At 47.4% G+C, this 13,139-nt stretch overlaps 1 protein-coding gene across 1 annotated transcript in view; it reads right to left on the bottom strand.

Annotated features, from left to right (window-relative positions):
- The window catches only part of CDH26 (cadherin 26), a 45,715-nt gene that overhangs the window by 14,407 nt on the left and 18,169 nt on the right, over window positions 1-13,139 (bottom strand). The window contains exons 5-13 of the mRNA XM_023511988.1: window positions 12,257-12,404; window positions 10,553-10,719; window positions 10,229-10,357; window positions 8,288-8,473; window positions 6,521-6,789; window positions 5,273-5,415; window positions 3,819-4,058; window positions 2,337-2,558; window positions 1,625-1,755 (exon numbers count right to left, since the gene is read on the bottom strand). Of these exons, the coding sequence (XP_023367756.1) occupies window positions 1,625-1,755; window positions 2,337-2,558; window positions 3,819-4,058; window positions 5,273-5,415; window positions 6,521-6,789; window positions 8,288-8,473; window positions 10,229-10,357; window positions 10,553-10,719; window positions 12,257-12,404 (1,635 nt within the window). The remainder of the gene's footprint in view (window positions 1-1,624; window positions 1,756-2,336; window positions 2,559-3,818; window positions 4,059-5,272; window positions 5,416-6,520; window positions 6,790-8,287; window positions 8,474-10,228; window positions 10,358-10,552; window positions 10,720-12,256; window positions 12,405-13,139) is intronic.

The following is a 13,139-nucleotide window of genomic DNA, read 5'->3' as shown; positions in this document are numbered from 1 at the left end:
CATACACCTAAGGTGGCGGGTTCGAATCCCCAGCCCGGGCCCGCCTAACAACAATGATGGCTGCAACCAAAAATGGCCAGGCGTTGTGGCGGGCGCCTGTGGTCCCAGCTACTTGGGAGGCAGAGGCAGGAGACTCGCTTGAGCCCAGGAGTTGGAGGTTGCTCTGAGCTGTAAAGCCATGGCACTCTACCCAGGGGGATAGCTTGAGGCTCCGTCTCAAAAAAAAAAAAAAAAAGAAAAAAAAGAAGGTTTCCTTCTTAAAATTGCGTAAACAAACCCAAACTCCTAGCTGCGGCTCTCAGTGTTGGGTGAGAGGATTTCTTCCAGGGACTCCTGTGATCTAAAGAGCTTGAACCATGTTTCACCTTCTCATGCCCAGCCCAGGAAGGGCTCACAGAGGCCTGCAGCGTGCACAGAAGTGCACAGACGTGTGCTCAGGCACACACAGCAGGCGTGAGGCTGTTCTCTCCCTCCCTCTTTCACACTAGCAGGGAAGACCAAGGCAGGAAGGTCCCTGCCAGCCACACTCGGGCACCAACTTCTTCAAACTCCAAATACATTTTAGTCTTTCTCTGTCTACCTGAGCATAATAGCAAAGTTAATTGCATGAATTTGCCCTAAAGTATCTTACCCTCGTCAACGGTCTCTTCCTCCCCGGACAAGCCCATAGGGGAGGTGTAAAATGAGGCAACCACATCCTCTGTGTGCAGAAGCCGGCATTTCCCTGGGAAGTTTGCTTTGCGTTCATTCTTTACATCAGCCGCTTCGTGCGAGGTGAAGACAAACAGGAGCGCTCACAGAGCTTTCACCCCACCCACCCCAGCTCGGGGCGGCTACAAGGACCACCGAGAGTGGGCAGATCCTTCCCAGAAGCTGCGGGTGTGAAGAATCAGCGGTCACTGGCCCACCACTGTGTTGGCGGGCTAAGTGACAGGTGATTTCACAGGCATCGTCTGGGACCCACAGTCTGGCTGCTCTGCTGATTTACCATCCAGCTCACAGACAAAGCTGTGGGGTTGAATGGCTCTCTCCACTTGACCAAGCCAAAAAGATGCAAAGGCAGAAACACAGCCCAGGCCTTGGCCCTGCAAGACCAGTAAGCCTCCTGCCAGCTCTACCACAGGCCACCGCCCAGAAGCCAGGTCAGACCCAGGTACCTAGCGAGCATAACCCAGTTCCACTGAACAAACCTCCACCTGGCAAAGATCTTTCTTCCCCTAAGCCAGGTTCCTTGACCTCAGCACTGCCAACAGTGGCTCAGGAGTCTGTGTGGATATCTCATGTGTCAAAGGGTGTTTAACACCATCCTGAGCCTCCATGCCCTAGATGCCAGCAGCACCCCTAGTCGTGACAATCAAAATTGTCTCCAGCCCTTGCCAATATCCCCCTGGAGAACAAAATTGCCCATGGTTGACAACCACTGATCTGAAAAAATGTAAATCCATTTAGTGGAGTTGGTCAGTTTTTGCCGGATGTATTTCTGACCTGTCACTCAAATATGAGTTAGAGTAAAGAGATAAGGGAGGGGGGTACATTGGCGGGAAAGTTTGTGCTGTGTGGCCCCGTGCTACGTGCCCATGTGCTGCTGACTTCATAGACGTCGACGCAGGCATCACGTTCCCACCTGGGCTGGGCTGGCCTGGCTCTCCTCGTTATACAGGATCAGAGTCTGGTGGCCTTCGTCACTGGGGATGGAGAATCTGGGCCTCTTGGGTTCAGAAGCAAAGTAGCATCGCAGCAGAAGCATCAGGGCCACTGTAATGGGACAAAGGGGACAAGGCTGGCCAGTTCACCCCTGCAGAGCTTTCAAGAGGATCATGTTCTGTGACCTTACAATGTAGCTGTGAATGGACATGACCAAAGTGTCCTGATCATCTGGGCAGCTACAGAACAAGCTCAGTTTGGGGCACGAGCAGGTGCTAGATAACTGTTGAATTAATTAATTATACCTGGCTTGAAAATTATTATTTCTTGGAAAAACTAGCTTCCTCATTAGCCTTGCCAAGGCCAGGAGCCTAGACATCTGACAGTGCTGTCCCTGTGGTTGTTACAAACACACGCCACCCTTTGTGCCACCCATTGGTTCCACTGTTCAAATTACTGCTTGTTGAGTAGAAGCTGTTTTTGTAGTCAGTCACCCTATCTGGCCCGGGCAACAGTCCTCTGTCTGAGTCCAGAAGCCTAAGCACGCCCAGGGCTCCTTCTCAAAAGCCTCCCCAAAAGCCTCCCCTGAATTCCTGCCAACACCTGCCGCCCACCCCAGCAAACCCCATAACCCTTGCCTAGGGCCTGATGAAAGGGGACACAGACCATAACATCCCCTACCGACTGCTCACCTGCCAGAGCCATGAACCCTGCACAGGCAGCGGGCAGGACCCAGGCGAAGGACTCTGCTCTTACACCTGAGGGCTCCACACAGGTGACCCCACCGAGGCAGGAGCAGAGCCTCACATGGACCGTCTGCTTCTGGGAGACGCCCTGTCTGTCTCCAATGACGAGCGGCACTGCGTAGTCCCCAGGTGGGAGGCTTCTCAACATAGCAAGTTCCACTGACCGACCTGCACAAGGAGAAGAGCTGCACACACGGGCTCACTTACTTGTTCACCTCGTCAGCTCCCACCGACTCAGTGTTCTCCAGGGGTCATGGCTCCCAGGAGAAGGTAGCCACCTGTATAGCTCGAGGGGAGGTCCTCAAGACCACCCTCACTTCTGACACCTGCTGCAAGTTCAGGGGTTCCCAAGACCACCTGCAGGTTCCACGACTCTTGACAAGGATGCCTGGAACTCACTGGAAGCTGTTAGACCAATGGTAACCGTTTACTACAGGGAGAGGAGGCAGAGCAAAACCAGGCAGGGACAGAAGCCTACGGCAGACTCCAGAGGAGCCCCACGCATAGAGCTCCCCCCTCCTCTCCAGGAAGGTGGGGCGGCACTTTCCCCAGGAGTGTGCATCTGTGACGGCACCCAGGGAGCAGTGCCACCTGGGAGGTGGACCTCAGCCTTGGGGGCCAGAGTCCTCACTGGAGATGAGTCAGTGAACCTGGCTGGCCTCCTGCATGGTTCCCTGAGGCTTCAGCTACCCCCATGGTCAACTGCAATTGTGTGACCAAAAGTCCCCACCCTCCCAAGACACCCAGGTAAACGGAGGCTCTTGTATCAGCCATGACATCCCAAGGGCTCAGAGAGCTCCCTTTCCGCATCCTGTTAGAAACTTAGGGCAAAGACCAGACCTCCTCTGGGGCAGGTGGGATGACCTGCTGCCGGCCCTGGGTCTAGGACACAGTCTCAGCTTCAAGTGTCTGTACACGACAGACTGGCTGATAGAAGCAAGACAGCAGCACCCACAGTGTGCCAGCTGCTCTCAGCCTGCCCGGCCTTGGTTCCCACTCTGGGAACAACACTCCACCTTTCCTCAGGAGAGCCCACACTTCCCAAATTCTCAGCCTGTGTGGACTGGGGAGCTAAGCCTAGCCTCCAATGAAGTCCAGCCAACCAGCATGTCTTCCCTCCAGCTTATAAACCCCCAGGATTGGCAGGGCAGGTGACCCAGGCCAAGCAGGGACATGTGTCCTAGAGCATATCCTGGAAGCCGCAGGTTGTAGGATGTGTCCCAGGGACCCCTGAGAGCCACTTGACCCTCTGAGAAGAAAGCTATCCCAGGGGTGTCCTCTGAGAGCCCAGACCCTGCTCTATCAGGATGCAGACTCATCCCACAAGTGTTCTGTTACAATTAAGCTAAGAAATTCCTTTTTTACCTAAATCTGTCTGAATTAGGTTTCTGCCATTTTCTACCCTCTACCCATGGCCAATACACTCACCCCAATTTGTCCCCAATTTCCATGTGTCCTCTGCATTTCCCCAGGTGTTGTCCAACTCAAATGTGAACGGGGCAGAGTAGGGCTCCAGGTCGGGATCCTCTGCTTCAACAAGGAGGGACCTGTTCCTTGCAGACTCACACACCTCCATGTGGCGGGAACGGGGCCGGAGAGTTGGGGCGTTGTCATTGATGTCAGACAGGAAGAGCATTAGGGTCCCTGTGCCGGTCTGTGGTGGGAGGCCTTGTAAAGGGAGAGCGTGCCAGGAGGAGTTGATTAAATTAAAGAAGTTCTGTGTGCACAGAGGCCTGGGATAGAGTGCCCTCCATCGCTCAAGAAGGAAAGATTCCACTGACACATCGGGACCAGCTCCCTTTCAGATTCATAAGCCCTATTGGCATGAACTTGGTCGGTTTTCCTGCTTTTATTAAATACACTTGTCACCTCAAGTCATTTATAGAAGGAGGGAGAAAGCGGCATAATTAAATGCATTAAAAGGTCAGTCGTGCCTGGTGTTGAGGTGGAAGGGAAGGGGGTGTGACAATTAAAGGGTGACACGAGGGGTCCTTGTGGGATGGAAGATTCTGGTCCTCAGCTGCATCTGCCTGTGACGTTGCACCACAGTTTTGCACGGTGCTTCCATGGAGGGAAACTGGGCAAAGGTACTCAGAATCCACTCCACTGTTTCTTAAAACCATATGTGAATCTATAAGTATCTAAAAAATTTTTCTAATAAAAAATGCCAATTACGAGACCATCCATCACAGAGTCAGAGGACCCGGGAACATCAGCCCCCCTTTCTTTCTCCTCCCATAATATCGATTAGGAACACATTTCAGACCTGCATAACCAACATTCAGCTAGTTAATTACACAAGTAGGATGTACAGTTGCATATCGCTTGGGACCTGGCTTTCAGCCCACAGACTTTCTTAAATGCAATTTTAGAGTTACTTGAATTTTTTCAATTATTCAAATTTGTTTTGGTGTGTCCAAAAACTGATCCTTGGGAGACTGTAGAGAGAAGTACTGAAACATGCTGATGAAATCCCCCATCCTGGTTTATGACACATTTGTACCATCCAGTCACATTTACCTGAGCTCATAAGCCCCCAAAGTAGAGGCAAGCTGTGCTAAATATGTATCACACATCATCGGCTTCAACAAGGAGCTAAGCGTTCTCTTGTGAACAGATGACAAAGGTGCCCGGTTTGATCGCAGCCTCCCGGCTGCCTGATTGTCCCTTCTGAATGAATTCTGGCCTCTTTTGATGGTATCGGTCCCTAGTCAACCATTTGGAGAATTACGATCAGAAATAATCCCCAGCGTGGATGCAAAGTGATAACAAGGTTTATTTTACATTTTTCTCAGTTGTGCTAAAAGACTCACTGGTGTCATTTTCCCTCAGAAAGAAAAAATGAGTATCCTCCCCACCCCAAACTTTGGGTAAACACTCACCATCGTCGACAGCATGAACGATGACTGTGTAAAAGCTGTCATTTACGTGAGGGGACTCTCGGTCAATCGGCTGCGTGGTGGTGACAGCTCCCGAGTTCTCATCTACGACAACCCAATGTGCTGGGTCATGAACCAGTTTATACCTTGTGGGAGGAGAACACACACAATCTGTAAAACTAAAAAGTTACATCCGAAGGAAAAGTTAAAATGTATCATAGAAACACTATTCCTATCCCGAGTACTTCAGGGAATTCCAGGAACCATTGACGCACAAGAGCACGCATGAATCTAACGGAGGCAGAGGGACCGGGGCCAGCGGCTGGGGTCAGCCTGAAGGGGCATGCCACACGACCCCTGCTCTGCCTCTGTGATCTCGGCTCCATATACCACAGACCCAAACAGGCCTAGTCCTCTCGCTCCGTCAAGAACGTCCAGAAAATGTACATGTCATCTCTCACTTTATTTTTAAAAACAATCCACTGAGCAACCCAAGTCCCCATGGACGGATGAGTGGACCAAAATAAATACGGAAAATAGGTGCAATGTATACATGTTCAGTCTTGAAAAGAAAGGAGACTGACACGGGAATGAACCCGCCTAAATGTCAGGACGTGAAGGGAAACGAGGCAGACAGATGAGGCGGAGGCTGCAGGATTCCGCTCTCACGGCGCCCGGAACAGTCGGACTCACACAGACCGACAGAAGAGGGTTGGGCGCCGGGGCCCGGGGAGGCGGATGGGGACCTAGTGTTTAATGGGGACAGAGTTTCAGTTTCCCAAGATGAAGAGAGTCCCGGGGGTGGATGGTGGTGTTGGTTGTACAAGCACAGTGAACGTACTTAATGCCACTGCCTTGGGTAAATGCCAACAATCGTTAAGATGATAAATTTCATGTTATGTGTATTTTATCACAATTAAAAAAAAATGTCTTGCCCAGAAGCTGTCAGTTCATAACCTCTGGTAAAAAAGAATTTAGAAACATAGAAACAAATGATTCTAATATGAAGAAAAGAAAAGCAAAGATGCACATGGGGAGTGCGGTGGGCAATGAGCAAGTGACTTCTGGCAGGTCAGAGAAAGCTCAGAACAAGAACATTTAAGCTGGGCCCATGGGCATTCGCCCCGTGGCTTCTCATATTGTGACTGAGCCTGCGTCCACCTCATGATCACGTCCGAGGAGCTAGTTTTGCAGCAGCATTCCCTGGCCAAGTCCACGGACACAGCTGCCTTTCCTGTCTCTCACCCTCACCTTATCCGGCTTGCTGTTTTGTCTGGATCCACAGCATTAAATGTCCCCAGCTGGGTTCCAGGCCTGGCCCCTTCTTCTTTGCTGACCACGAAGCTCTCAGGGTGAAAGGCTGGCGGGTCATTGGCGTCCATCACCTGCACACTCACAGTAGCGCTTGCCACAGCCACCCTGGGCTGCCGGAGCTCACCCCCCTCACAGGAGAAGAGCGGGTCCTCATTCTCCACGGTGATGACCAGGCTTCGCACTGGGTGAGTTTCGTAATCCAAAGGCTGGAATGCCAGAGAGAGGATTTCATTAGTGCCTGCTGCTCCTTTGGCCAGAGGAAACGCAGCACCCAGTCAGCGTGGGGCTGAGAGCTGTGGCTTTTGCACTTCATGTATTATTTACATCGTCTTTGATAATGATCAAAAGGCAGTCTTCAGCTCATTTTCAAATCATTTATGGAGTTCTTTTCTTTTTTATTTTTTTTTCTCTCCCCCTCTCCTGGTGGAAAAGAGCCACCATCCATCAGAGGGTCATGAAAAATGTAACAAAAACCATAACTTAATGAAAGATTAATGTGACAACCGCACTGCAAAGAGTCAGGGGAACTTAGGGAAATGTAGATATTAGTGATCACAGTTATTCCGTGTACAAAGTGGTCAGTGACTTGAAAGGATTGAAATGCTGAGCGTATTTGGAAAATTCACGCGGGCACCTAGTGTAGTGCTTCAGAGCCGTGCTGTTCACAGTGTGGTCGGTGGGCCTTCAGCGTCTCCTGGGGGCTGGTTCAATACTCGGCGGGCTCTCCCGTGCCTTTCCCCAGCACTCTCCTGGGCTACTCATCCCTGGTCTGGCTGAGAGCTATGAAACTCGGGCCAGACTGCCCCGTCAGAATCTCCCCTCCACCACTCTCGAGCAGTGTGACTTTGTGTAAAGGGTCTAACCTCTCTGGGCTCTGGTTTGCTTATCAGTAATAGGAATTACTAACACTGTCCTCCAGGCCGGCTTCTGCCAGGAGTTCACCATACTGTTAAAGGCACACAAATGCTTTCACTGCTTTAAACTTTAAACACTGTAAACACTTAAAACTCACAAGAAGAAAAGAAGAACTAGGGTTGAGTAAAACATGTTCATTTGTTTAATCACTCAGAAAAAAATAAACATGTTAAAGCTGATGTAAATCTATTACTTTTCTTTTTCTTTCTTTTTTTTTTCAAGACAGAGTCTCACTCTGTCACCCAGGGTAGAGTGCCATGGCATCACTGTAACCTCAAACAGTGATACTGTTGAGCTCACAGTAACCTCCAACTCTTGGGCTTGAGTGAACCACTTGCTTCATCCTCCCCAGTATCTGGGACTACGGGCACCCACCACCACACAGGCTAGTTTTCTATTGTTAGCAGAGATGAGCTCTCACTCTTGCTCAGGCTGGCCTCAAACTCCTGAGCTCCAGTGATCCACCTGCCTCGGCCTCCCAGTATTTGGGGGGTATAGGGTAAGCCACCATACCCAGCAATCTATTACATTTTGCCTAAAACAAAACAAATGGTGAAATCTTTAGGTCATGGAACAAATAATTTTTGATATTGATAATATTTTGGTAAGGGGAGCCCTCGGCCCATGCACAGAAGTGGCAATGCAGCCCTGCCTTCCTCAGGAAGCGACACCTGCTGTGTGAGGGGCTCAGCACACAGCGGGAGCATCACGAGATGTTAGTCCCCAGTCATTATTCCTTATTCCACAGATAGGGGCTCAGCATCTACCACCACCACATTATGGCTTTACCTTGACAACATTTAAAATCCCTTCATTGGCCTCAGGGTCGGTCCGAATGTCAAAATTTCCCTCTTCATTGCCACGTGCTATGTTGAACTGTGCTCTCCAAGCTGATGTCAGTGGTGAATCACGATCCTGAACCGGGAGATGCAGCAGGCCCTGGACGACTTGACCTTCAGAGATCTGAATGTTATACTGAAAGAGGCAATCGTCATTTGTCATTTCCGTGTCTTGGAGACAAAGAAATGGAATGAGGGAGGAGCGAGGGGAAGAACACAAAAGTCCTCAACACAATGCCCTGTGGCCTGGAGCGTTTTCCTGCTATTGGAATTGACCTTTTGGAACCTGAAATTCTGCTGCTCCGACAGCAGGAGCATCAGAAAGGAACAGGAACATCTCGTACCTCCTACCCCGATCTATTGTCTACAGCTGAATCATTGCAAAAGCACTCTTAAATCCAACTCAATGTGCAATTTTTCTAAGGATTTTTAAAATAGTAGCATACGTCCTAGTTTGTAGCCTCTAAAAATCCTAATTCTTCTCCTAAAACAGGACACTTCTGGTTATTTAGATTGAGGTGATCTTTTTTCTAACAAATGCAGATCTTTAGCTTGTTACTCAGTGTTTGCTGGTGACAGTGTATCTAGACAAGCCCGCCCAAGTCACAGGGTCTGGCCTTACGTTTGCGAGCTCCGCTTTTCATCCAGCCAGGGAAGGATTTTGAAGCAAGGTGCAAACATAATATTATTTTGCAGATATTACAAAATCTGCAAAGCACCAGTGAAGTGCTTTCATTTGAGAATTGTTCACTTTGGTTTATGCAATATTTTTCTTTTAAATAACATCTTTCAAAGATAATTCTTTGCATCATTGATTGAGCAAAAGCTACTATGTGCAGAACCTATTTCAGATGCTGTGGACGGGCAATGAGTCCAGCCTCACTCAGGGAGCTGCCAGTTAAGTGTGTGTGTGTGTGTGTGTGTGTGTGTGTGTGTGTGGCCTGGGGGCAGGGGGCACTTAGGCAATAAAGGAAACAAATTAATTCATTAGACAGGAGATCAGGAAGAGGAAGGAAACACAAAGGGGCTAGAATGTGCCCCAGGAAGGGAGGGGGAACATGACTATTTAACTGGTAGTTAACAAAAGAAAGGCCTCTCAGGGCGTCCAGGAGAAACAGGGAAATGTAATGGATATTGACTTTTTAAAATACATATATAATATAGAAGAGTAAAAACTAAAAAAGTTGGGAACAGATCCTGAGAATGGTATGTTGTTTCCAACTGAGTCTTACCCAGTGGTTTTTAACCCTTCCGTAAAGCCTGAGAATCTGCTTCCCGTGAAATCCAGGTGGAGCCCCAGCCCGTGAGTCAGGCGAGGTGGGGAGGGCCAGGCCGAAGCCCGCCTGCTCATCATTCCTCAGAATCCTGAACAGTGTGCAAAGCTCAGGTCTAGACCTCTCAGCCAAGGGGGCTTCTGCTTCCCAGGGGACATTGACATCGTGTGGAGACATTCTTGCTTGTCACAACCAGGGGGTGCTGCTGGCATCTAGCAGGTAGAAGCCAGGGATGCCACCTGTGATCCTCTAACACTCAAGACACAAAGAATTCTCTGGCCCATGTTAAAAGTTGGAAAACCCTGACTTCAAGTGAACGGAGAATACTCCACCTTCCCTAGATCTTAATTTTCTTACTTGTTGGCTTCAACAATTTAAAATGAAATAATTTGCACAAACATTCTTCACATAGCATCTGGGATAAGGCATCAGAGACACAAGCCCCACGACCATGGCTATTAATATTGAGAGGTTCTATGTTAACGCAGTTTGACTCCTTGATTCTAGCTTAAGTAAATTAAGGGAATTGCTTGTGTCTTGGGTGATGCCTCCAGCAAAACTGAACCGAAGCCCCCAGGGCCATGTGCTGTAGAATCTGGGGCAGCCTGGATGCTTACACTCTTCTGGGTCAATGCAGGCGGGTGCTTGTTGCCTTCTCTCACGTCAATGTGGACCGTGGCCGTGGATGACAAGGACGGCTCCCCACAGTCCCTGGCTCCGATCAGCAGTGTAAACCGAGGCGCAGTCTGCACAGAGACGAAAAAGGGAAATGAGACCCTTCAAACACAGGTGAGGAAAACATTAATAAAGAAACATTCTCTTAGCAATTACAATAGCAAGTCTAGCCACAGAGGGTTCCCCACTGCGAACACAGAATCTAAGGCTGGGCCTCAAGGATAGGTAACACGTGCATATTTATTAAATAATAAAATCCACATAACCTCATAATCTAAACATCCCGAGAGCCGTATTTCTCCACTAAGACGATCAATCCGGAAAACTCTTTTTTTTGGTGATGGCGTTTGAGAAACCAGGAAATAAAGCACTTGAGAATTTGGAGTATTTTTTTGATCCAGATCAACTGTTGACATCTGAAAAATAGGTTGACCTAGAAAGAATTTTTTTTTTATTGTTACTACTGCATTAAGGTAGCCGATCAAACCAGTAAGAGGATGAATTGTTTGTTAAATGGCATTGGGGCATACATCAGAAGGAGTGAAATATTTACATATAAAATCAGATAATAGACACACTTGATATGATTAAATTGACTGTTTAACTAGAAGGTCAAAAAACTTTTTAATTATGATTGCAAATCCAGACGACAGAAAGGGCAAAATTGATAGATCCCATGATATTTTGAAATGTATGTTGGATATTCTCAACATAGAAGGTGGAGGTTAAAATCACAAAGGAAAACGACAAATACGTGAACAGAAAAATAGACAAAAAAAAACACCGTGGATAAAAGAGTTCCAGCACATAATAATCAAAGACAAGCGGCGCAGGGGCACCCTCAGGGTGCTGGTGGAGACGTAGGTGAGAGCACTTAGCGCGCAGCTTGAACCATCAGGCTTTCTTCCCTGAATTCGTGCTCAATAAATAGTGCCTGACTCGGACATAGAATATGTTCATGGAAACATATTTCATAAAAATGAAAAGTGACCACAAAATAAGCCTGTTCATCAGTAGAAGACCGGTTAACTGCTTTAAAGCCCATCTGTGACATATCACAGGGTGCTACGGGAGAAAATAGTTAAGTTGCAAACTGTAAAGTTGCATTTTTTTAAAAAAGAAAATTCATAAATTTATACTCATAAAAAAGCAGCCCAACATGTGTGAATATTTAATATGTGAATGAACACATTTATACTATGATGGAGGTGGGAAATGTATGTACATGTAAAAATGTGTTATATGTCATATATGTTTAATTATAATAAAAATCTGTGAATAAATGCACATATAACGAACAGTATGTATGTAACAAACATAAAATGCCAAGAAAAATATTGAAATAATACAAACTGAAACAATAATAGTATTTGTCTCTCGTGTCTCAGAATTTTCCAAATTTTATAAAGTCTATTTTAGAAAATAATTAATGTTTCGGGGGTTTTTTTGCAGTTTTTGGCCAGGGCTGGGTTTAAACCCTCCACCTTCAGCATATGGAGCTGGTGCCCTACTCTTTTGAGCCACAGGCACCGCCCAGTAATTAATATTTTCTATTATGAAAATGAGTCCATACCCTAGTGGGTGAGAGGGAAGACTCACAGTGTGTGTGACTCAGAGATGTCCCGCGTCATCTTGTCCCCATTTTACAGATGAGAAGTTTGCAGAGAGATTCAGGAACTCACCACCCTGCTTTCTTTTCCTCACTGTATGTGGCTTTATTTTTAGGTTGGCATTTACATACCAGCTCTTCCAACTTACAGTTTCCACAGCATTTTAACACCAAATATAAACTGAAGCTTACAGACCTCAAAGCCTTTCACTCTGATCCAGGGCCTGTGACCTTTGAGAGAACAGTAACCCCCCACTCCCAAAACAGCTAGGATCACAGCCCTCTTCGGAATCAAAGCAGCAGGATGGAGCAGAGCAGAAGGAAGCCCTGTACCCCCCACCGCGGTCCCCACCACACACACCTGCAGGTTGGTTCTCCTTCACACTGATGTTAAATTCCTGCTGAGGAAACTGGGGTGCGTGATCATTTACATCCTGGATTCTTATGTTGAAAAGCAAGGATTTGTCCACAATTTTCCCTGTTGAGCGATCGGCGACATTGAAGGAGACCTAGGAAGCAAAGGATTGTGTAAACATTGCAGAAATGCTTTCTTGATGTCACTGATCAGATTAGCGTGATTGTATTTTCTGTCTGTTCCCTCCAGAAGACTGAGAGTTCTATAATCAGACAGCTTTCATTCAGCGTGTCAGCTGAGGGATGGCACACGGTGCTGGCACTGACCAAGAGCTCAATAAACACACGCAGAACAAACTCACGCTCTGACGATTACTGGGTTCCAATCTCAGGTTCTCCACCTGAGTAAATACAGGCAAGTTGCTCGTGAGCTCCGTTTTCTATGACCTATCAGCACTGCCATGAAACATGGCAGATAGTGGACACTTGAAGTTTGGGGGGAACGAGCATTTGCAGTACCAAGCACAGCTACGGTCAGGCTAACTTCTGTACTTGGGTAAGAAATGTCAATCCCCTCAAAGACATGTGTGAAAACTTTCCCTTCAGTAGGTCTTAAATCAATAATTTAAGCATCTGTTTTAAGAAATTTTTAAAAAGAGAGTGTATTAAACACAGGAAGAATTATAAAGATAAGAACATCTATCAATGAGATGGAAAACAATGAAATAAGTCAGGAAACCAAAAGCTGGTTCTTAGGAATGATTGATTAAATAGATAGAGCTGGTCCTTAGAAAAGATTGGTTAAATGGATCTAGAGCTGGTCCTTAGAAAGGATTGATTAAATGGATCTAGAGCTGGTCCTTAGAAATGATTGGTTAAATGGATCTAGA

The sequence above is a fragment of the Otolemur garnettii genome, unplaced genomic scaffold, assembly GCF_000181295.1.
Source record: "Otolemur garnettii isolate 467f Iridium unplaced genomic scaffold, OtoGar3 scaffold00023, whole genome shotgun sequence".
NCBI lineage: Eukaryota > Metazoa > Chordata > Mammalia > Primates > Galagidae > Otolemur > Otolemur garnettii.
This window is presented reverse-complemented; position numbering and strand designations above follow the sequence as displayed.